The 22308-nt window shown below is 42.8% G+C and overlaps 2 protein-coding genes across 7 annotated transcripts in view; both read right to left on the bottom strand.

The window, feature by feature from the left end:
* LOC102781227 (C-terminal-binding protein 2) overlaps positions 1-22308 on the bottom strand; it is an 80026-nt gene that overhangs the window by 18761 nt on the left and 38957 nt on the right. The window contains exon 1 of one of the 6 annotated variants that reach the window (XM_035904729.2): positions 6842-7812. The exons of the other annotated variants lie outside the window; for them this stretch is intronic. Coding sequence (XP_035760622.1) covers positions 6842-6860 — 19 coding nt within the window. The 5' untranslated portion in view covers positions 6861-7812. Of the gene's footprint in view, positions 1-6841; positions 7813-22308 lie in introns of those variants that run through there. 6 annotated transcript variants of the gene reach the window in all.
* LOC148099905 (uncharacterized) lies at positions 16024-20644 on the bottom strand. The gene is made up of 2 exons (XM_087850483.1): positions 18005-20644; positions 16024-16046 (listed from the first exon to the last, which is right to left on the bottom strand). The coding sequence occupies exons 1-2, from the start codon at positions 20298-20300 to the stop codon at positions 16024-16026; spliced, it is 2319 nt and encodes a 772-aa protein (XP_087706609.1). The 5' UTR covers positions 20301-20644.

A 22308-nucleotide genomic window follows, 5' to 3' on the forward strand; every position in this document is an offset into this window, starting at 1 on the left:
ACTGTGCTAGCAAAGGCTGCGATAGACTGGTTTGTCTCTCTTTTCTGCTCTTCTCGTCCCCTGACTCCTCATTGGTCAAGCATGGCAGTCCCTCCCTGGGAGTGGTTCTACTGGAGGTCCCTTCCTGTTCAAAAGGCGTTCTTCCTCCCCAGTGTCACCAAATGCTTGCTAACAGGGGATCATCTGACTTTTAGAGTTCTCTAGTTTACCTTACCTGATGGCCCCTCCATCTAGCTTTGCTGTCATAACTGAGGAGCATAGAAAATGTGAAAAAGTGTCTTTTGTTAGCCTTTGAAGCAAAGCATTCACAATTTTCACTCATAATAAAAAGATGTTACACACACATTGAGAGGCTTGTCCACTTAAAATTCTCAGTACACTAAAAATGAATATATCTTTGAAAAGTCTCACTCGTATTTATTATATATTATGTTTTAAACCCCTATTAAGAATTCCTGCTGAAAGCGGTACTTGATACAAAGTCCTCAGAAGGTATAATCTGAAAAAAAGTGGCTTCACTGTGTTTCTTCAGAGTACAAGATGAAAGCTTTTATTATTCTCACCGGATGGACTCATTTTGTATGTGTAGGTGTGTTTGATGTGTGTTAGCGAGGTAGGTCCAGAGAGAGGACTCCAGCTCGCCAAACACACCTGTGGCTCCACAGCTTTCCCTGCGCCTTTCCTCATCACACTCCCGCGGAGTTCATTATCCGACTGCAAAATACTGCTATCATCCAGCAGTCGCACACAAGGAAACATACTCGACTTGTGCATATACACACGCGAGAAAAATGCAAACACACACACCCGGAGATAAAAGGAGAAAATCAGTTGCTCATACTTTGTACACAGATAAACAAGTTGCAGCTGGCGGGAAAAATCAGTCACTTACAGGAAGTAGGTCAAAAAGCTGTTGATTAATTATTTCCTGGTGGTTAATCGTCTTTCTCCGGCCTAATAAGGCAGAACGTGGCACCGCGGTTAACACATGATGAATCTGCGGATAATTAACACTTAACAAAGCTGTTAATGTGAGTCTTAATGACTCGGATCCCTGACCAGTGATTTGAAGGAGCTCACTGGTGCTGAACAGAAAGACTGAATCTTCCTTCAGACGCTAAGCTACAGGAAAAATGACAGCGTGTCAATGAGCAACTGTACGTTTCATGTACTACAATTAAGAGACAGTTAACACAATAAGAGCAGCCAGGACAGATACTGATGTATAACATCAATAATTCTTACAACTTTAGCCTCACATGTGCAAATTTTAGACTAGAAGAATCAACCGATTAAAGTAACTGCAACAATTTTTAACTGCAATAACAGTGTGAGGAGGAAAAGCTCACCTAGCAGTGGTGCTAACATACACTTTTCCTTTATCATGTTTGTTTGTGCTCCTTTATTTAAATGAAAAATTTTGTTCATAGCTAATTGTTCTTAATCATTCCTCTCGATCATTCAGTTCCTAACAAAGAATGTCTGGTTCACTTTATGGCTCAGCCACACTAGAATAAAAGTAGAACAACAACCTCCTTGGGACTAGGAAAAATTGGTGGTTGCCAAGTGATTGGAGTGAATTTTTTCCATTTCGCAGACTGATTACAACTACTTGTAGCGACCAACTGATGGCCCAGAGATTCTCTAAGCAACCACTTTTGATTGCACGATGACTCTTGAGAGCTAGCCTGTCTCTACATCACAGCAGCAACTCTCAGACAGACTGGGGAAAGTTTGCAAATTGAAAATTTTAAGCGCAGTCAGATTACCAACGTGCTGACTCAGTTTGCACCAGTGTCAAAATTGGTGACCAATCATTTTCGTCATATTTTTTTATCAACGACCTCAAATCATCAACAAATAAAAATGAGATGAAAATATTGTGGAGAGACGAAATCCAAACATAACTATTTTAGTTGTGTGGAAAAGCAGGATGAGTTTTGGAAATGATCCAGTCAGAGGTGATCTCTTCCTGCAGTAAGAATTGGGAGGAAGACGAGAATCGACATATGGACACATTTTGCATATGATGTCTAGTAAAATAAAACACTAGTGAAGCAAGGGTAAACAGTGTGGAGCAACTCTAACTGCAAAAACCCAAAAAAATGTTACGCTTTATACTTTAGTCAACTCAGTCAACTTTAGATTTAGTCTACTATAATCTTATGAGATTTACTCCACTAAGACTAAAAGAATTTTAGTCAAGAGACTACAGTGTCGAAGTGAATGCTTGTCTGCACAAATGAACACAACTCATTTGCAGCTGCAACTATTTTTTGGTTACATTGCTATGTATACACAAGATTGCAGATTGTCTTGGGCACCATTGTGCAGTAAAACTATATCATCGTTTGTGGAATTTCTGTTTCAGATCCATGGCGTTCTGGCTGGAGTTTGAATATAAGCAGTTCATGGGAATTTCTGTCAATGTGAATTACTGTAGATGACAACAGGTTTGCAACAGACGGCAACATATTTGCGATTTTTGTCAATTTATTACAAGTAATTGTCAATTTATAAACAGATTACATGTCAACTTGACTCAACTTGACTCTCACTAAAAATTCACAACACAAATCCTGAGGTAACCAGCCAGAAAGATGGTCGAAACACCTTGTTTGCATTGTAAGCCATTAAGGTCTTCATGTCGTAAGCTCATCATCAGTTTTGGAAGTATTGTTGCTTTATTGTACGTCTCATAACTACGGGCTTCTGTAAACCACACGTTGATTACCACAGTGTCATTATTGGTCCTTGTGGAATATAACTGGGAATTAATCAGCTTGTGGCTGCACGCGGCTGTAATAACAGTCATCTTTATAAACGCGAGCAGAAAAGTACCTTCTGTTTGCTGATTTTAGATGATTAGCTTAAGAGAATCAGGCACACTTTTTCCCCCTAATAATTACAAGATGACAATTTTGGGTTGTGTTAGGATCATGCATTAGTTATTTTGCGCTGATGAGAAAACAAAACCGGCTTGTGGAGGTCATAAAATAATTATTCCACAGGAAAACAAACACATGACAAGCTCCGCTGTTTATTCAGATGGTAAAAAGCCCACAGGAGAGCACATAAGTGAGTCTTATCCCAATAATTCATCTCTATTTGTTGGTCTCTTGTAGAAAAGATGATTGCATCTGGTTGCTTTTCTCTCTGTATATATTAGAGTATCTGTTTATGTGCCTCTCTTTGCCTCCCCGGTGGGGTCAACGTCAGCCTGGGGTGTTTATCAGCAGCTTGCCAGCTGTTCCACCCAGCAGCCAAACCCAGAACCTGGACTCAAGGAAACACAAAAGCAAAGCCAGAACTCTCTCCGTGTCCAAACAGAGTCCCACCCAATACCAGACTCCTTCTTTAGCAGGGCAAAAATTCACTACGGACCACGGCCATTATTCAAGTCCTACTTGCTGTTACATAAACTACTGCAAGCAGCAGAAACAACACGAATGAAGACGGTTTACATTAGGCTGCAAGATATTTTGGCTGGTAGTCTTAGGGATAAAAATGCTAATTGCTTGTGCCAATTTCCTGTTATTGTGCACAAAGTATTTATCAAAGCACAACAGCCAGCATTGTGTATAAGCCAGCAAGTAATAAAGAAACAAAGCCAACAGCTTGACTAACTAAATCTAAACCATGTTCAGTGTGACAGCAGATAGGCTTATCCAGTGGAGGTCATGTGTTGCTACATCCCTCGTGGGATGCTTGAATGGCCTAAAGTTGATATCATCCTAAGCCAACGTTAATCACAAACTGGATGATTTGTCAGGAAGTATGAAAACTTTTGGCAGAGCTGGCAAGCGCGAACTCTCAACCACAAATGGATTACAGATGTTCCAAACTAAAAAGCCTTTTTGGATTGTGACAACAGAAATAGAAGCAAAAGAAAAAGAAGCAGGACTCGTAGAAATATCTCTCCTTAGTGAATACGATCTGGTGTCTAATTCTCTCGTTTGGAAGGACTGATCTTGGAAAAGCAGCTCAGACATTGCCAGACGCTGTGAGTCACAGTTTTCAGAGGGAGAAGAATCATTTCCTAAATAGAGCGCAAACAATCAATGAAAGAAAATAAACCTTTGCTCAAACCTGTGTCTCTCCCCCTGGATTTGGAAACTGTTCTTTAAATTGGTTTTTAATAACATCACACTACATCAGTTATCTTTTTCTCCTCTGGCTCTATTTTCTCACAGATTTTGAGCTCTGGTTTTCAACATGACTTGGTTGGTTTACAAAGACCAATTTATTTGGAAGTTAATCCACTCTCTCCCCACCCCCCACCATCCAGATTTACTTGAGGCTTGTTTTTGTGTGTGTCCGTTTTTTTTAGGTTGTCACACACTTTGAAGTGCAAATGGTCCACTCTGGGACTGCAGAGATGTATTAACTTACCTGCACTATTGTGATTTCGTGAATAATTTCACTGTGTAGTCTGCCATCTCAAATCTCTCATAATGGCTTTCTGAGACAAGTTAGCATCCTCACTAACAGAGGAATGAAACACTTTAGAGACTCTTTTATATCCTGACGTCATTTTAACTGACTCTCAATTACAGGTGACTGCTTTTATTAAACCCTTGCCACCCCAGCCGCTCATTCTTTTCACTTTCCTCTTGCCCTCACTTGCTCCATTTCTCATTTCCTTAAGTGAAAGGTGGTGAGATGCTGCTAAATTAATCGAGCCGGTGTGACACATGCCACGGACGCTCAAAACACTGGCCCCCGTATCAACGGAACAATAAAACTGCAAAAACAAAAGGAAGTGAGGAAGATTTTCCATGGCACGATGATGTCAGGGACACAGTGGCGGTCGCTGAGTTCACAGCGAGCTTTCAGAGAAAACTATTCTGCAGTTGATGCAGGACCAAAATGGGCTCAATGGGCTTAGGACCAACAGCTGGTTCTGGTTACCTAGCAACTCCAAAGCTGGGGGGCCTCAGTGATGGGATAGTCCAAGAGTGAGAGGAAGGGGAGGAAGAGGAGGTGGAGGAGGGGGCAAGCTGTGGCAAGTGCAGCAGGTAGACAGGAAAAGCTTGATTAGGGGATATCAAATCTTAACCCTTCGCATGCCACCCATACCTGGCAACCCAGTGAATGAGGTCTGTATAGCAGAAGTGGCACAATCATGTTTATCTGCGGCCTTTTTCTTCCAGGGAGACATTGGGAATACAAACACAGCTCAGTGCTGTGCACACGCACACACATCAACACAGAGTTTGGCCGCACTTAAGTTCGCACACACCCACAGATGATAGCCATTAATGACCAGCGTTTATCCCGGGTGTCGCAGATCTTGTTAAATAAAACACTGAAGGGCATTTGCGCCTCTGAATGCGACAGTCCCCATCTACTCTACTTCTTTTTTCATTGCTTTCGTGCACGTCCGTTCGCATGCTACTCAAAATCTAAACCACCAATGTCACAGTCTGCAACTGTGCATACATGTTAACAAGAACCCGGCGCCTGTGTTCTTGGGAGTGTCTGCTTTCTTGAGTGTGTTTACGATCCCTTGGCATCTGTAGAAAAAGAGGGGGTGTGTGTAATCTTTTCTTTGGCAGACTTGCTTTCTCAAGGCCCCCACCGGACCGGCTACACTGCCGCCACCCTAGCCTGTCTCTTGTTCCACTATGTGGACACACAAAGACATTGTTTGTCCTCCCCTCTGCCTGCTTGCACCCCTCCCCACTCACACCCCCCACCTCCAAAGTTATCACCACCAAAAATGCTCTGCCAGATGGGTGAGGGAGTGACGGGGATAGAAGAACAGGACGAAATTAATGTGTGTGTGTGAGAGAGAGAAGCGTACGCTCGCATAAAGATATCACAGGTGCCGTCTGTGGTAAAAACTGACCACAATGCAAAGTGAGAATGAAGACAGGCATCCATCCTCTTTAAATGCTGCCCTTTGTGCGCCGCTAGCGTGGACTACAAACAATCGGCGTTTGGAGACAAAAGCAGCTGTCAGAGCTGATAAACCGCAGACAGTGCACTCCGGCTTTACTTCACACGCACACATCGAAAAGAGCGCATCCAGGTCAGGAGCGCGCACGCACACACACACACACACACACGAGGGGTGGGGGGCGGTGGATATAACATCTCAGCTTTGCTATCATTCACAAAAAGCACAGATACAAAATCAATCAGCTATGTCCTTGCAGCATCATAAATGGAACTTGTTTGATTTTTGCAGGATCCCAGTGAAAACCAAAGGTTTCATTTACTACTGTGAAAAGATGCAGCTCTGGTTTTTGTTTACAGTAAACAAATCAAACAAAATACCCTTTTTTGCAATAATTGCAACCACTAATTAAAATCATAAACAGTTACAGATCAAGTTTATTCCAAAAATGCAATTTCCATGCTAGCACCGATTGCGCCTGTATTCTCAAGTAGAAATAAATTATTAGACTTTGCAATACAAAAAATGTGTTACAGGCCACAATCGCACAGCAGACCATTAACCTTTACGCGCAGCTAATCACACGCTCATTCTCCTGTGACCTTTGACCCCAGAAATGACAACTCATCCAAGCTCGCCGTCCTCTCGCTGCTGTGTAGAGACCTCTGTGGTTTCAAACCAAGGAAGCACTGAACGCACTCACATGGGTGCTTGCCCTCGTGCACGCACACACACTGTTTTCATGACACACTTCATTGCAAAAACATAAGAGGCTCATTAGCCTTAAAGCCAAATCCAGCCTCCCCCCCACTCCCAATCCACACCCCTCACAGTCACCCACACAAACACACACACACACTCCACAGCCTTTTATTATTATCCTTGATGAGTGTACGCACGCACACGTATGCATAAGACAATGTGAAACATGCTCCTTGCCTGGGAAATGTCTCCACATTCTTCAAATCAGGTGCTGCACATGGCAGAGGAAACGTACTGATGAGGGGCAGAAAAAAAAAAGAAAAAGAAGAAGAAGAAGAAGAAGTGGGCGTTGGTGTATTCTCACACAGTATGCCCTGGGGTTATCCTCTCCTCTCCTCTCTGCCTCCTACTCCAGCCTCCCTCCTCCCTCTCTGTCTTCCTATGCTGTCTTCTCTTGCTCTCCCCTCTGCTTGTTTCCAAATCTGTCCTCCTTCGTCACCTCACCCCCAGAAGTTCCATTTCAATTTCTCAGACGACTTGTACTCTTAAGGGGAGGAAAAAGAAAACCCAACCAAAACGTATGGTGGCACAGGAGGGCAGTGGGTGAGGGGGAGGACAGGAGAGCGAGAACTACGATCGTCACTCCCCCCACCCGTGCAGTTAAGGCACTGCTTTCAACTCCTTTAATCTCCAGAGAGGAGGAGGGGAAAAAAAAAAATCGGGATCTCTATTTGTCTTCAGCCAGCAATCAGCACTTCTCTAGCGCTCTCCTCTTTCCGCCTCTTCAGCCAGATCAGTCGTATCTTTCCTCCTCAGCCTCCTCTTCCCTGCTCCGTCTTCCTCTGCTCTCCCTTCACAGCAGGTTTGGGCTATTCATTCAGACGTCAGGCTCACTCCGTCAGCCTTTTGTTGCAAGTCACAGAAAGACGGAGAGAGAGCCAGAGAGAGAGAGTAAGAGAGACAGAGAGAGAGAGGAAGGCGTGGGGGGAGAAAAATGTGAAAAAAAGAGAGAGAGAGAGAAAAAAAAGAGAAAACAATCCGGTGTCACGGCTATGCAGAAGAATTTCAAAATGAAAGAGGGGGGAAATAAAAGAGTCGAAGGAGAGGGGAGAAAAAAAATCCTTGAAGAGCACCAGTCACGGGGAGAGGTGCAGCGCTCCTGGCACACGTACGACTCCCTCTTTCATTCTCTCCGACCTTCCCCTCCGCTCAACATATTTTCCTTTCGCTCTTTTTTCCTCCCCTCCCTCCTTTCAGCCTTTCCTCCCTCCCTCCCTTTCTGTTTTATTATTTGTGATCTGGCCTTCATGGTCCTTTAAGAGTGCCAGCTCTCCCCCACCACCACCACCAACCAGCCCTCCGCCCAACCCTTTCTCAGTTTCATTCCCCCTTGTTCACAAACTCATCTTCACAATCTCAGCTGCATTTTTCTCTTCCGCCACCCTCTCGTCTCACTGTTTGAAATGGACACGATTAGATATGTTTTTCACTTTATAACCTCTTGGATGAAATTTCAAGGCTTAAACATTAGGATGTTTTTCAGTTGCAAGCTTGCACAAAGATGTAAGATGTAGATTTTGGTTGCATACAAGGACAAAACGTGGTCGGAGCCTTCACATGGACGTGCTATCATGCGCATGCACATTTCTTATTTAATAGAAAATCCAGCAGTTGCAAATTAATTCCCAATATCTAAAAGTTTGTAGACTCTCTCCCTCTCTTTCTCTCACACACACACAGACACTCACCTGCTACTGAGCTCTTTAGAGCTCCTCCAAATGCAAGTACAGCAGATCCCTACAATTAAAGTTTTAAAGTTACGGTAATCCTTCCTGGAGTCTAACTGATCCCGGGATTTGAAGAGTAACAGATTAGCATGTTTACTACGACACCAGTCTGAGAGGATGGCTAAATACCGAGACGCCGTTTCTAAAAAAGGACTCTGATAGTAAAGGTTAACAAGTCTGTCTGAGTTTCTGGGTCATTATTTGTACCACAACACTGCTTTTCAGAGCCCGAAATCCAGTTATTAAGATGTCAGCTCATTTCTGATACAAAATATTATTTTTTGCCATACACGAGTCAAAAATAATTTCAGGTTATTATCTTAAAATTTTGACTTAATAACTAATTTCAAGTTGTTCTTTTCAATTTCTAAAGTTGAGATAATAGCTAAAAATTTAGATTTATAGAATTATTTCTTTTTTCTAAATTGTTCAAAAGTACTACAGATAATTAAAGATATGAATGATGTGCATTAATGCTTTATAGCCGGGGTGTCATACAGTCAAACATACAGTCTAGGGGCAAGAACTGAGCCAGGCAAAGGGTCTAATTCAGCCTACTGGTTGGGTTTAAAGAAGAAGATTTGGACTTTTTTACTGTATTTCTGTCAGTTTTACAGCCTGCTAAATCACAAAATCATCAAGGTAAGTAAGTGGCAGATAAAATGACAGAAACTGAGATGTTTTTATTGTAAGTAATGCATCAAATAACAGAAAAGTCCACGTGTTTCATTATTTACAAAACGTTGGGTTTTGTTTTTTGCAGTAAAATAAATACACGTATCAGGCATTAAAGAACTTAGAGTTCTATGTTTTATACTCCTAATGAGTTCATTTTCAGTATTTTTCACATTTATTTCTTGAGGTTTAACCCCAAAGAGCCATTTCTATAAAGGAAAAGCAAGGATTTATATTTGAAATTACACTTCTCTTTCTTAAGACATGTCAATGATTAGATGTCTAGTTAAACTTCTTTACACTGGCTACTTTCACTGATCCAGTCCACTAAACACCTAATTGGGCCGTGTGTGGCCCATGATGCAAAATGAGACTGACACCCCTGTTTCATAGGTTAAGGTAGATTTAACCTTTAGGTTTATAAATTCAAGTTTAAAGAAGCTCCTGAGACAAGTTTAAGGACCTGACATAATAATATCTATTCAGGCTGCTCATATATTTATGATCTCCAAATATGCAACAAGAGTGTTTTATTTTTAATTTGGAAAAATTAACACACACAAATGTATTTCATATTTGTTGTAAGATGCCAACTAGCTCGTTGTAAAAATGGTGAATTTACAGGATTTCTACTGCTCTCTTTCTTTCCTTATCAACCACTCAAAGTGTTTTACATTCCAACCCACAATCGCCCACTGACACACACGCATACATTGGGGCAGATTTATTTTTTTAGGTGGTTTCAGCATCTTGCAGTAGAACATTTTGAAACCTGTACCGGAGAAGCCGGGAGGTCAAAACGATGACCTTCTGTTTGCTGGACGACCTGCTACAGCTCCAGAGCCGACCGCCTCCAGCTGCCCAAAACGAATGTCAAACTTTGCATCATTCTGCACACCGAAGGCCAAACATCTAAGATAAGCAACGATATACAAAATATTTCTTGGAGTTGATGGTGGACTTACAATGTTTTATTTATTATGATCCTATTTCAGCTGTGAAAATGTCTTCCATATACGTTTTTGTGTAAATGTCTTGAAGTGAATAAATTCTTACTTTTTTTAAATCTTTAAATATTGGAGCAGGGTTTAAAAAAAATAAGCTAGTTCTAGTCAATAAACCAAGGACACATGCTGCCGTCAATGTAAAGCACACAGTGTGGCTCAGCATGAAAGATGAGAGTGGATGACATGAATGAACTGTGTGAATTTGTTGAAACGGTAAACTGATTATTTCTTTTAGTTAATCAAAGAAAGAAGCCAAAGAAACAACCTTGACAATCTTTTAATGAAACAATGGGAACGCAGCATACTTTTTGGACTGTCACTATATTGCAAAGTTTAAAAAAAAGCAAAAGTTAGCAAACACTGAACACTTCTGATTAAATAAAGAACAAAGTACACCACGTGTATAGTAGCACTGGCGCTCACATTGTCATGTGTTTAGTGTAAGCCCAACCGAAGTGTGGTGAGTTTAAAGGACTTCATTGAGGAGGTTTGGTTACAACATGTAACCAGAGCCCGCAAACCAGGCCTGGAGTAAAAAAGTCTCATTCATGAAAAGAGAGTGCCTGACTAAGAGAGCCTACTGTATAATTTGACCTCTAAAATTCGCCATCCCATCTGCCTCCTGTGATCTGCATGTCGTGCTGCTGCCAAATGACTGAAGCACAAACGGCATTCCGGGGAGACGAGTAAAAAGAGAAAAGGGAGAAAAAGACATGGCACAGCTGCAGGTGGACAACAGATGCTGAATTTCTTTTTTCCTTTTTTTTAAGAGAGGCAATTTCACCACATAAATTCTCGTTCTCCCATCCACTCTCCTTCTGCGCATCCCTCCAGCTCTCTGACTTGCCATCATCTCTTCATCCACCTTTCTCTTTCTCGGTGACTTGAGCCAACTGGCTTCACTAGAAAGAGGATGAGATGTTAAGAAGATGTGAGAGACCGAGTGCGTCTATATGTGTGTGTGTGTGTTTGTGATCACGATGAATGGGGGGAAGGCATCACTTTTTTCAGCCCTCATCCCGGCTGCAAATTTGGACAAATAGAGTGCAGACAGGAATCACATATCTGATTTCAATGTAAGACGCTGACTCATTTATCAGTAATCTCTCTTTTAAATAATTTTTAAAAACATAATAGAAATTCAGGATTGGAAAATCCAATGACGGCTGTTCATATGCATGAAAACACAGGTACGCACAAACTCAAATCCTCCACCCCCCCGCGCGAGACTAAAAACACTGTGAAACACAAATCCTATTTACAGCCCCCCTCCCGTGATCCTTAACACAGCTGACATACCTACTGAGAATTGTACAATATTTTCCTTGGGTGCAAATGAAATTCATCTGCACCTCTAAACATATCCAACCCGTTGGCTTTTGGTAAAACACTGCGGAGCAGAGTGTCAAGTTTTGCGCATATTCACGTTCAGCTTATTCATTGTTCGCCTCAAAACACATGAAGATTTAATTTTCTCAAAATGAATAATTCAGAGTGACTCTCTGGTCACTGAGGAAAAGAAAACAGAGAAAAAAACAAGAAGAAATTAGACAGGAGGTGGTAGGAAAGAAAACGAAGGGAAGGAATTGAGAGGAGAAAAGGTCTTTTTTTGATGAGGAAAGTAAACATAAGCTTTCAGCTTCTCAATTTATTGCTTTCTTTTTTCTTCTACCTTTGAGCTACAACTGTTTGAGGATTTGACCTCGACTGCCTGTCTTCTCTTTGCTGTTAATCACTTCGTATCTCTCTGAAATAACAGAGCAATTTAGCCAGAAAGGTCAGACTTTCTCTTTAAAGGCCCCCTTATTTTTTTTAAATGGTACCAGCACTGCAACATTCATAAATTAACAGACACCCGGCAAGTGTTATCCACTCTCAGAGGCTTTTACGACATGTTAAATAACACTTATACAAATCCAGGGGAAGATTAATAAAACTGTTCTTGAAATAAGTCAGTCAAGCCATCAGTCAATAAACAGAAAATCATTTATCATTTAGTGGTTTTAGCTTCTCGTGTTTAAAAGTTTTCACTTTTTATCTTTAGATGTTTGAATTCACATTTTGCTGATGACATGTTTTTGAGCAAATTGTTGCGTAGCTTGAATCCCCAGGCCACAGGGAAAAAAAGTCACATTATCATTTCACTCTCCATTTTCCACATTATTTACAAGTATGACATCAGCTTCTTTGGATCTGGGAACAGAGCTCCGCATGGATTGGCAGTGTCCGCACCCTGCACTCCCTCACTCGCTTGCTTCGTGATGGCACAACAGAGTTTAAAATAATCTACCCATTTGTATTCCTCAACCATTTCTAATCTAATCTATAGCAGCCTTCTCTGCGCTGAACTGCGATCTTTGGTCTTTCTTCCTCAATCTGTTCTTCTGTCTTTGCTTGGGTTCAGTCACCTCACATCTTCAGATTACTCATTTCCCACATTTTCATGCAGCTAGGCTCTACAACCCACAACCACAGTCAAGAATGAATGTGCTGAGCTATTACGTTTGAAACATACTTCTCCCATTACCTCTTTTCCCTAAGAAAGACCAAGAGGCAAATATGAGACAAGAGGGAACGACAAAGAAACACTGGAAACAATTTAATGTTAATTTAAGACAAAAAGAGAGGAAAACATGAACGGAAAATGACTACTCAATATGCGTATTGATGTAATCCCAACAGAGTCAGTGCCTGATAACGGGAACATCTGGAGGGGAGAGAGAGACTGAGAGACTGAGCACCGTGCCTTAACAGATGCCACCAATACCATCTGCAAATGTCCATTTACACAATCTCTCATAAACACATCTTACATACACTCACAAAGAACTTAACTGGGAACAGCTGTGCAATCCAATGCATTTTTACCAAGCACTTCAGTTTTTAATAACATTGCACACTGTACTATCACTCCCGGTAGTCTTGGCTGCTGTGGCGTAGGGTCCAGTAAGGGGTATAAATAAGAGATAAGATCCAATAAGACAAGATCCAACAGCATAGCAACTGAATTCATCCCAAACTGTCCTACAATTAGTAATTTGATTCTTCTTAACAAAACAATTGAGGATCACAGGTGACGCCTTTACTTACTTTGTATGCAAAGAAGCCTATCAATTTACAGTATCTCTCACACCATTGCATCACCAGCAACAGCCTGAACTCCTGATACAAGGCAGGATGGAACCTTGCTTTCATTTTGTTTAAGCCAAATTCTAACTTTACCGTCCAAATGTTGCAGGAACAATCAAGACTCATCGGATAAGGCATAACTTTTCCTCTATTGTCAAACTTTCATGAGACAATATGAACTGTAGCCTCATTTCCTGTTCTTAGTTGACAGGAGTGATACTCGGTGTGGTTTACTGCTTCTGTACTCCTTAGCTTCAAGGTTTGATGTGCTGTGTGCAGACATGCTTTTCTGCATATCTTGGTTGTAACGAGTGGTTATTTGAGTTACTGTCGCCTTTCTATGAGATTGAAGTAACGTCACCTTCAATAAGGCATTTTCTCCCAGAGAACTGATGCTCACTGGCTTTTCTGACCATCTTCTGTAAACCCTAGAGATGGTTCTGGGGGAAAAAATCCCAGTAGATCAGCAGTTTCTGAAATACTCAGCGCAGCCTGTCTGGCACTAACAACCACGCTGCATTCAAAGTCCCTTAAATCAACTTCCTTCCTCACTCTGATGCATGGATTGAACTTCAGCAGGTCATCTTGACTGCATTCAGTTGCTGCAATGTGACTGACTGATTGGCTGTCTTAAAGAAACTGGAGCTTTACCTAATAAAGTGGCTGGTTTAAAGTACTGAATGATTTAGCCTTACATAATAATGATAATAATGTGGTTCATGTATGCAGATGGCTGTCCCCTCTGAGCCTCATTCTGTTGTATGTTTCTTCCTGTTAAAAGGGAGTTTTTCCTTCCCACTGTCACCAAGTGCTTGCTCATTGGGGGTCATCTGATTGTTGGAGTTTTCACTGTATCACTGTAGGGGCTTTACCTTAAAACATAATGTGCCTTAAGGTGACTGTTGTTGTGATTTGTCGCCATATAAATACAAGTGAATTAAACTGAAAATCGAATCCTTTTTTAAAAACTGCTTTCTAGTTTTTCTTAAGCACTTTTTACAGTCCTATGCTAGACTGGCAACCTCTCCACTATGGATGTATGGCATTTATTTGGTGGGTAAAAAAAAAAATTGTGAGCAAGAAACATGGTGGCTAGCCAGAAAAAAACCAACCAACCAAACAAAACAACCTTTGACTGCCACCCAGATTTAGGCCAATATGTGACCTTCAAAAGCTAGATGAAAGATTGACAGCCAACCTCATCTCTACGGCGAGTTTAAGGTTGACTGACAGCTGTCAACGCCCCGTTTCCCCACCCCACCGTGCAGCTTGAACTCATCTTCTATCGGAAGCAGAACTATGTCACTTTCTCTCCATCGTTCTCTCTCTCTTTTACTTAATCCCTCAGTCAGTTTAACAACTGTCTGTAGCTTTGACCTGGACCCCGTTAATACATAATCTGCTATCTCCAGAACGAACATGCCACAACCCTCCCCCACCATCGTGCCAGGCCTAAGCAAGCAAGAAAATTGCGGCTAGTGTGTCAGTCATGCATAGCAGAGCAAAGCAAAGCTGACGTGAACTGGCACTGAGTCACCTGGCTAAAGTCCATGATGAGGGGGTCAACGCCCTCAGCAGGGGTGAAGTAAAGAAGGTAGAGTCCTAGAGTAGCTTATATTGTGTTTATGCCAGTTTGGGGGTGGGGGTGTCCTAGTTATCCCTGCTCTAGGGTATTCCATAAAGCATCATATAGTGAGGTTGGTGGGGCCATGCCATCTGCATTTACACATGGGCTATTAATTCAAAGGGAAATTCTTTCTGCTTCTGGATGCAACATATTGCTAATGAATTATTTGAGGTATTCAGAATATCCAATTTACAAACTGTTAGAGAAGCATTATTGCTGCCATATATCCATTTTCTATTACTTGTCCAGATTCAGGTTGTAGGGACAGACCTCCCTCTCCCCAGCAACCAGTTTCAGCTCTTCAGGGGTGATATTGAGGCACTTGTGAGACATCATCTCTCTAGTGTGTCCTGAGTCTACCTTTACGAATTCTCCTGGTTGGAAAATCCAGAAACACCTCACCTGCGTGGAGTTAATGCTGCTATTAAAACTAATAGTGTTACCTGACAAAACAACATTACAACATTTTACCTGACAGGCTAAAACATACTATATTGCTAAGTCTGAATTATGTTATCTTTTTTGGAAAAAAGTAACCAAAACCTAGAAAAAATAACTACTTAGCCATCCCAAAATAAGTGGATGATTTTTTTTTTTGCATTTTTTTTCTAAATGCATTAGTTCAGCCTGCCTTTTTCTATAAGGGAAAAACGGATGGAGTAAATTTGCAGTGTTTTATGACAATGGAGCGACCCTTTAACCAAAAGCAAATCTGCCTACGATTACCACCAAAACCCATGTTGCCTAGCAACGTACAATTTAGGAACATGCTTTCAGAGCAGCTTTTGCGGACGTGTCCATTAACAGATGAAATTACCAAAGCAACAAATGTCAGCCACATGCAAATGAGGTCTACTCTGCTGACTGTGTGTGTACTAACAATGTGATATATGTGTATGACGCAGACATGAAGAAATCTGTTTCCAAAGCATATTTTGACTATCAAGCAGTGTGGTTCTTTTAATGTCTGCTCTTTTGGGCTTAAAAACAAAAGAAAACAAAGGAACAAACACACACACACACACAAGAGGACAACAAAGCTGTCTCCGTTCAATAATGTGTATCCAGTCCTGTACATTTTAAGTCTATTTCAATCCACTATCTATGTACAGAAGGTCTCACGGAAAGCCAGAAGGCTGGTCTGAGCAAAATGGGACTATCTATGGATTACTGCAGCAAAGGAAGGATTAAGCCTCACTCCCTGTACTCATCAGAACCTGCAAAGAGAGAATGACACAATCACACATCGGCCATCAGCAGTGTAATTCGATTTTATCTGACCAGTGATGCTGCTAGTCAGCCTCGGGTGAGCTGGTGCTGATGGAGAAATCGGCCTTTATTGCCCAGCCTATAAAATCTACTTCTATCAGGCCATGGGATTTAAATATAATTTAGGTAGCCACTCTTGTGCTGAATTAAAGCTTTAATCTGATATCCAAATAAATCTGACCGACTACACAATGAGGATGAATTGACTGAATGCATTTTATTTAATCTGGAATTGAAAAGTGAATTTGGGACACAACCCATTAAATAAACACAAAAAAAAAAACAGAAACAAAGAGGAGTCTCAGAAATAAAATGAATTAGCAGATCTGTTCATGAGGAACAAGGTAAGGCTAATTGCTATTCTACGCAGGTTAGCGGTACACCTTGGCAGGCAGAAGGGCCTGAAGGAATGCTGTGTGGCCCGAGTGGCTATAAAGCTTTTCGAGGCTACCGTGATGCATCCTTATTATCACAATGAGGGAAGATATCTGTGTTTACTGCAACAAGGGCTCAGGGGCCATGGGGAGATGGTGCAAGGCACAGAAAAAGAGGATGTGATCAAAAACAGCTGCAGTTACAATGACACCCCAGCTGAAGAGCTACACAACTAATGCTGCAATCACCATTATGCAACAACTTGAATCCTATACAGTTGTGGCAGAACAAATTCTTTTTTTTTTCTTAAATAGCCTGTTGATTTTGCTTCTGCGCCAAATAGTTACCATTTGATACAACAGATAAGAGCTAAATTATTTTAAAAAAGCATATCTGCAGAAGGAGTCGGTGGCAAACTCAATCCCACATACTGCACACAGATGCACACACAAGCTACCTCCTGTTCCCACACAGTAATTGCACACAACATCTGACTTCTCTAGTCAAAGAAATCCTAATGTGAACTGTTCACACATGAATGCGGTGACTGACAGACTGTAACATGAAGACCGTGCACAGTTGTTACATTTTAAAACATATCAGAAAGGCTGCTGACAGCTGTTCCTCCCAAATCCTCTATATTGCGCCTCGTCAATGCCACTCGTGTTGTATTTAATGGGCGATATCTCATTCTGACAAAGGAACTGCATGAGATTATTGAAATGACAAAAGGTCTTCAGAGAAAGTAACAGGAATTCTAACAAATCAGGCTCTCGCAGAGATAAGCAGACGAGAAAGTGAGATGTAAGTATCGGCTTAGGACGTGGGGTAGATTACAAGAATGCTTAAAGCAAAAAGTTATCCTTTTATGGTAATAATTCAAAATCTGGACAGCAGCTTTATAAAAAAAAATAGACAAGGGCAGCAAGAAAAGACACATCATTTATCTACTGTTGATGTAATTAGTGCCAAGACAGGAGAGGAAACAAATGACAGCACAGACCAGGAAGATAAAACGATTCAAAAAGTCTCCCATTAACATTCACACTGTGTTTGGATTTTTTTAAGGTCAAGAATCATGCATGGCATACCAGTATCCATGCTGAGCTAAATAGATTTCACATACCCCTAGTCTGAATGCTGGTATAAAACAAAATACAAAAAGGCTTATCTGGTATTCACTTACACATGATTCATCACGATGAAGGATGAAAATAGATTTACAGTGTCTTCTCCTTTTATTTATTTTTTTAAAGAAACAACTGCTGAATGGCTCTTAGAAATGTCAAAGTAATATTTATAAGTTGATATGATTTCTAACAAAGCAGCAGCACTGCTTTGTGCTGCTCCTGAAAGCAATGAGAGGAATGGGAACTGGTATCTTACATAAATCACACACAAAATGAAGAGCTCTGTCACAAGTAAACAGCCTTATCTATTGAAAACATGTGAAACAGCCAAGAGCACATCTATCATGAAAACAGACAAATACCAGATAAATCTAAAAGGAGAAAAAAAAAATAGGATTTACTTGTATCTGGAGATGCCATAGTCGACACGATGACTGGTGGACCCGTGCGTCGACTTAGCTTCTGGTTAGCAGCCAGGGCACCTTGGCCTTGAACGGGTGCTCCCATGGGAACGAGAGCATTGTCTGATCCTGGTCCCCCACCCTTTCGGATCAGCTGAGGACTAGGGTGAGGGCTGTGCATGGGTGACAATGGCACTAAGTTCCTGTCCCTCTTCATCAGCTCTATGGGCACTGTGTAGTTGGTAGAGTATGCTTTTGGTACCTGTTGTGGTGGCTGTGGTAAAGCAGGCATGGATACAGGCATCTGCTGTGGCATACCTGCCATCGAGTGAATAGACCCCGCAATGGCAGGCATTGACCCAGTCATCTGGTGAGGCATTATCTGCATACCCGGCATAGGCACCCCTGGCATCCCAGAAGAGTAGGCTGACATGGGTCTTGACTGGACAGGCATGAGGGCTCCAGCGTATGGGCCTGGTGAACGAGCGGGTTGGCCCGGGTATCCTCCAGAGGCATCCAGTAACTGCTGCGAGGGAGCACTGCTGGGCCTTCTACCGATTACTTCTCCCATCCGTGGAGAGATAGTTTGCATGGCCCCAGGTGTTGGTGGGGGCATTAGTTGGGGATCTACGGCTAAAGGTTGTGGGGTAAGTGGTGGATGATGATGGTGGTGGTGTGGTTGATAGATGTCTGCGCGATGGCTAAAGCTATTAGAGCGACCTCGCATGGGCGTTTGAGGTTGGGAGGGGGCTGGTGTCGCTTCTATTGGGCGCTTGTAATGGTGGACCAGGCGAGACAGCACACGAGCCTGACCGAGGTTTGGGGCAACTGTGCGGACATCGTTCTCCTCCATGACAGCCAGCATGCTAGTGGAGTCAAACCCCTGCTGGATAAGTGAGGAGATGGTGCTCTCTGAGAGGCCCTCGTTTCGCAACAGAGAAAGAAACTCTGGATCGACCGACTTCTTGGGGTCAACAGGCAAAGGAGTCTGTGGGGCGGTTAGTGGAGGAGCGGGAAGAGGGGCAGGGAGTGGAGTAGCTGGGGGAGGAGGGGCTGGAGTTGGAACCGCTTGCAGAGGTGGAGGTGCAGCAGGGGCAATTGCTGCAGTTTGGACTGGAGTAGGTGGAGCAGGAAGTGGTGCAGCCATAGAAAGGTTAGGGTCAGTGACCGGCATGGTAGGCGGAGGTGGCAGAGGTTGAGGTTGTTGCTGTTGCAGATGGTGTTGCTGCAACTGTTCTTGCTGAAGTTGCTGTTGCTGTAATTGTTGCTGTTGGAGTTGCTGTTGTTGTATTTGTTGCTGTTGTAGTTGTTGCTGCTGTAACTGCTGCTGCTGAAGTTGTTGCTGTTGGAACTGCTGCTGTTGTATTTGTTGATGCTGTTGTAACTGTTGCTGTTGTATTTGTTGCTGCTGTTGTAACTGCTGTTGCTGTATTTGTTGCTGATGCTGTAATTGATGCTGTTGCTGGATGGTTAACGGTGAGGCTGTCTCTTGCCTCATAATCATGCTTTGACTGGCTGGATCTACCACTAGACAGGTGGCAGCCTGCTGCTGCGGATCCAGAGGGCGGCCATTAGCATCAGTATAAACGGACTGACCTGTCAGAGGCGGAGGCTCACTGGCATACCGAGGAGACGGCTGCTCCACTCCATAGTGAGCAGGAGGGGGGTCTCGTGGGGATATCTTAGCAGAAGTTATAGCACCAGGTTCCCTATATGCCCTATTCAATTCATGAGTCCTTGGAGGGGGAGGAGGTAAAGGTGATGAGGGCCCTTGAGATCCAGCCCGCACTACCTGACCTTGATCCCACGCAGTACGAGCCCCAGGTGTCATTCCTAAATGTGAGCCCGACCTGCTGAGCGGATGAGGCAGCGGAGGCTGATGCTCAGATCGGTAAAAGGCCTCCGGTGGCCGAGGAGTCATGGCTGGGTCATGGGAGTAGTAGTCCTGGTGTGGAATGGATCCTCGATGAGCCATGGGCACTCGTTCGTAGTGGTTTAGATCTGGCACAGAGCCCTTCCTAAGCCCCCGTGGGTCGTGTCTCTCGGCGTAAACCTGTCCGTAAAGGGAATCTTGGTAGGAATACGGGTCGCGTTTCAAATCGAGGTCAGGAAGACGCACCCCAGGTGGTGGCTCATACCACCCTCCTCCCTCTCCGTATGACAAAGAGCTCCGCCGGCCTGTTACTCTTGCCTGCTGTTCGTACACGCTGTCAGGTCTTTCCCACTGACCCTCATTCCCCCCTAACGTGTCCCAACTGTGGGAGCGTCCAAGGCTCACTTTGTTAGGGACAAGCATTGGCGAAAAAGAAAAAAGCTGAAAATCTGTTAACAGAGGAAGGAAAAAAAACACAGAAATAGAAAAAATAAAGAGCTCCCAGCAGGCAGTGCGTGTGTGTGAGAGAGAAAGTTCTCTTTCAGGTCTTCATGTACAGCAGCAACAAAAAAATAGAACGGAGTGAGAAAGGATGAAGATGAAGCAAAGTCTAGCGTTTCACCTGATATCTGTTTGTAATATTGTAAGTCCGTGCTATCAGGTGACTTCCCCCTTTGCTGGCAGCCCTTGAATAATTAATCTCTGGCCATGCTGGCTTGTTGCGCATGAGGAAAGAGGACACCACACACAAACATATCCACATCACACCAAACCACACAAACACTGCAGAGGTAGAAGACACAGAAACAGGGTGCATGCTTGAGCTAGCCAGCAAACATTCATCCAAAAAAAAAAAAAGGGGGGGGGGGAAGAAGTGGATAGGTTGGGTTATAGGTTGGGATGGGCAGGGGCTTGTACTAATCCAATAGGGTTTAGCTGTCCCTTCTCCGGGACATTTTACTCGCTCTGCCGATTGCTATGAGGGATTACACCTAAATAAAGCCTGTTTAATTCCACATCCAACTGTGACGTCATGTGAACCAGATACGAGCGTATCTGGTGATGGTGATGAGTATCGTGATCATGGTAATGCCAGTGATTTTGATTCCATTCCCAAATCCCTTACCCGCTCTTTCAGAGACACCTACCTGAAGCTGCTGCTGCTGCGCTGCCGTCAACAGGTCTCAGAACGTAGTTTGGCCGAGTGATGGCGAGGGGAGGGGAGGCCAGGCAAGACGTACAGCTTCATTGAAAACAAATGAAATATAGTTCTCCCAGCTAAGTCCCATGTGCTGTCAGTAAACATCAAATCCACTCTGATTGGACACTAATCCTCCAGGCCCCATGCTTGCAGCAGAGCCACCACGCAACTGCTGCCCAACTCTCTCTGAAATGTCCTTGATGGCTCTGTGGTGCTTACTGACAGTGCCTCACTCTCTTTGATTTGGGATCAGTCAGACCTGCTGTCTGTACGTAAAATGCAGGACAATGAAAATGACAATGCACAGTGATTGCAGAAGGCATGATGAAATCCACACGCAACATCTGGCCTCAAAATGAATGAGTGAAATGCGTCACTTTGTACAGACCCTCAGTATAATTTAATCTGGCCATTTATATTACAGTTCTATCTATATGCATCTTACTGTCAGTAAAATACAGCACCTTCCCCCTCTTTCACAAATCTCCTCTGATCTCCTTCACTTAGGGAGGCTCTGTAATCTGGATTTGCCCCTTTGCAGAGAAAACTAAAACACCGGGGAGGGGGATACGAGTGTGTGCACATATGTGTGTGAAGGGGGAGGGAGGGATCTTTTTGTATCAGCAGTTAATCCCAATGCACCTACAACCTTCGCTGAGCAAGAGCACCAAAACACGATCTCATTTCAATTTGTTCAAACAAGGAGGCGTATGAAAAGAAAGCAAAGTGTGCTATGTATCATCCAAGAGACATTCATTAAGTTGTAATTAACAGGATACATTTATAATTTCAATTAAAAAAGGTGATTTTCATTGCGTGGCTCTAAAGGTGTACTTACCCAGCTTTCTGCAGGTCTTACTTCATGCCGTTGTGGCTGAAACCCGATCCCGATCTGGATCTTGTTTATTAATGCATGAAAACACATGTAAGGTGAGGAAGTGTCCATCTGAAATTCCCTCTCAGAGACAGCGAGGGTGTGGTAATATATAAGACCAAAGCCTTGGTTAATATCGGTGTTAATGGAAAACTCCCGAATACTCATTGGCACTAATATATTTTAAATAATATTAAAAGAAGGAAGAGACCAAAGAGTGAGACTTTTTGGCTGTTTTCTGAGAGCTTTTCTGAACTGCTAGCCTGCTTCATGTGAGAAAGGAAATTAAAAGGGAAGGAGAGGAGGCACGAGTGCACCATCACAAAGATCTAAAACAGACTGTAAAGATGAATTAT

Source organism: Neolamprologus brichardi, chromosome 13, assembly GCF_056152115.1.
Source record: "Neolamprologus brichardi isolate AB-2024 chromosome 13, ASM5615211v1, whole genome shotgun sequence".
Taxonomy (NCBI): domain Eukaryota; kingdom Metazoa; phylum Chordata; class Actinopteri; order Cichliformes; family Cichlidae; genus Neolamprologus; species Neolamprologus brichardi.

Excerpts from the sequence above, each read along its gene's own strand:
- LOC148099905 (XM_087850483.1), bottom strand. The coding sequence starts at position 20,300 with ATGCTTGTCCCTAACAAAGTGAGCCTTGGACGCTCCCACAGTTGGGAC. Across the intron at positions 16,047-18,004 it reads TATGGCATCTCCAGATACAA|GTTCTGATGAGTACAGGGAG; the intron begins GTAAATCCTATT and ends CTCTCTTTGCAG.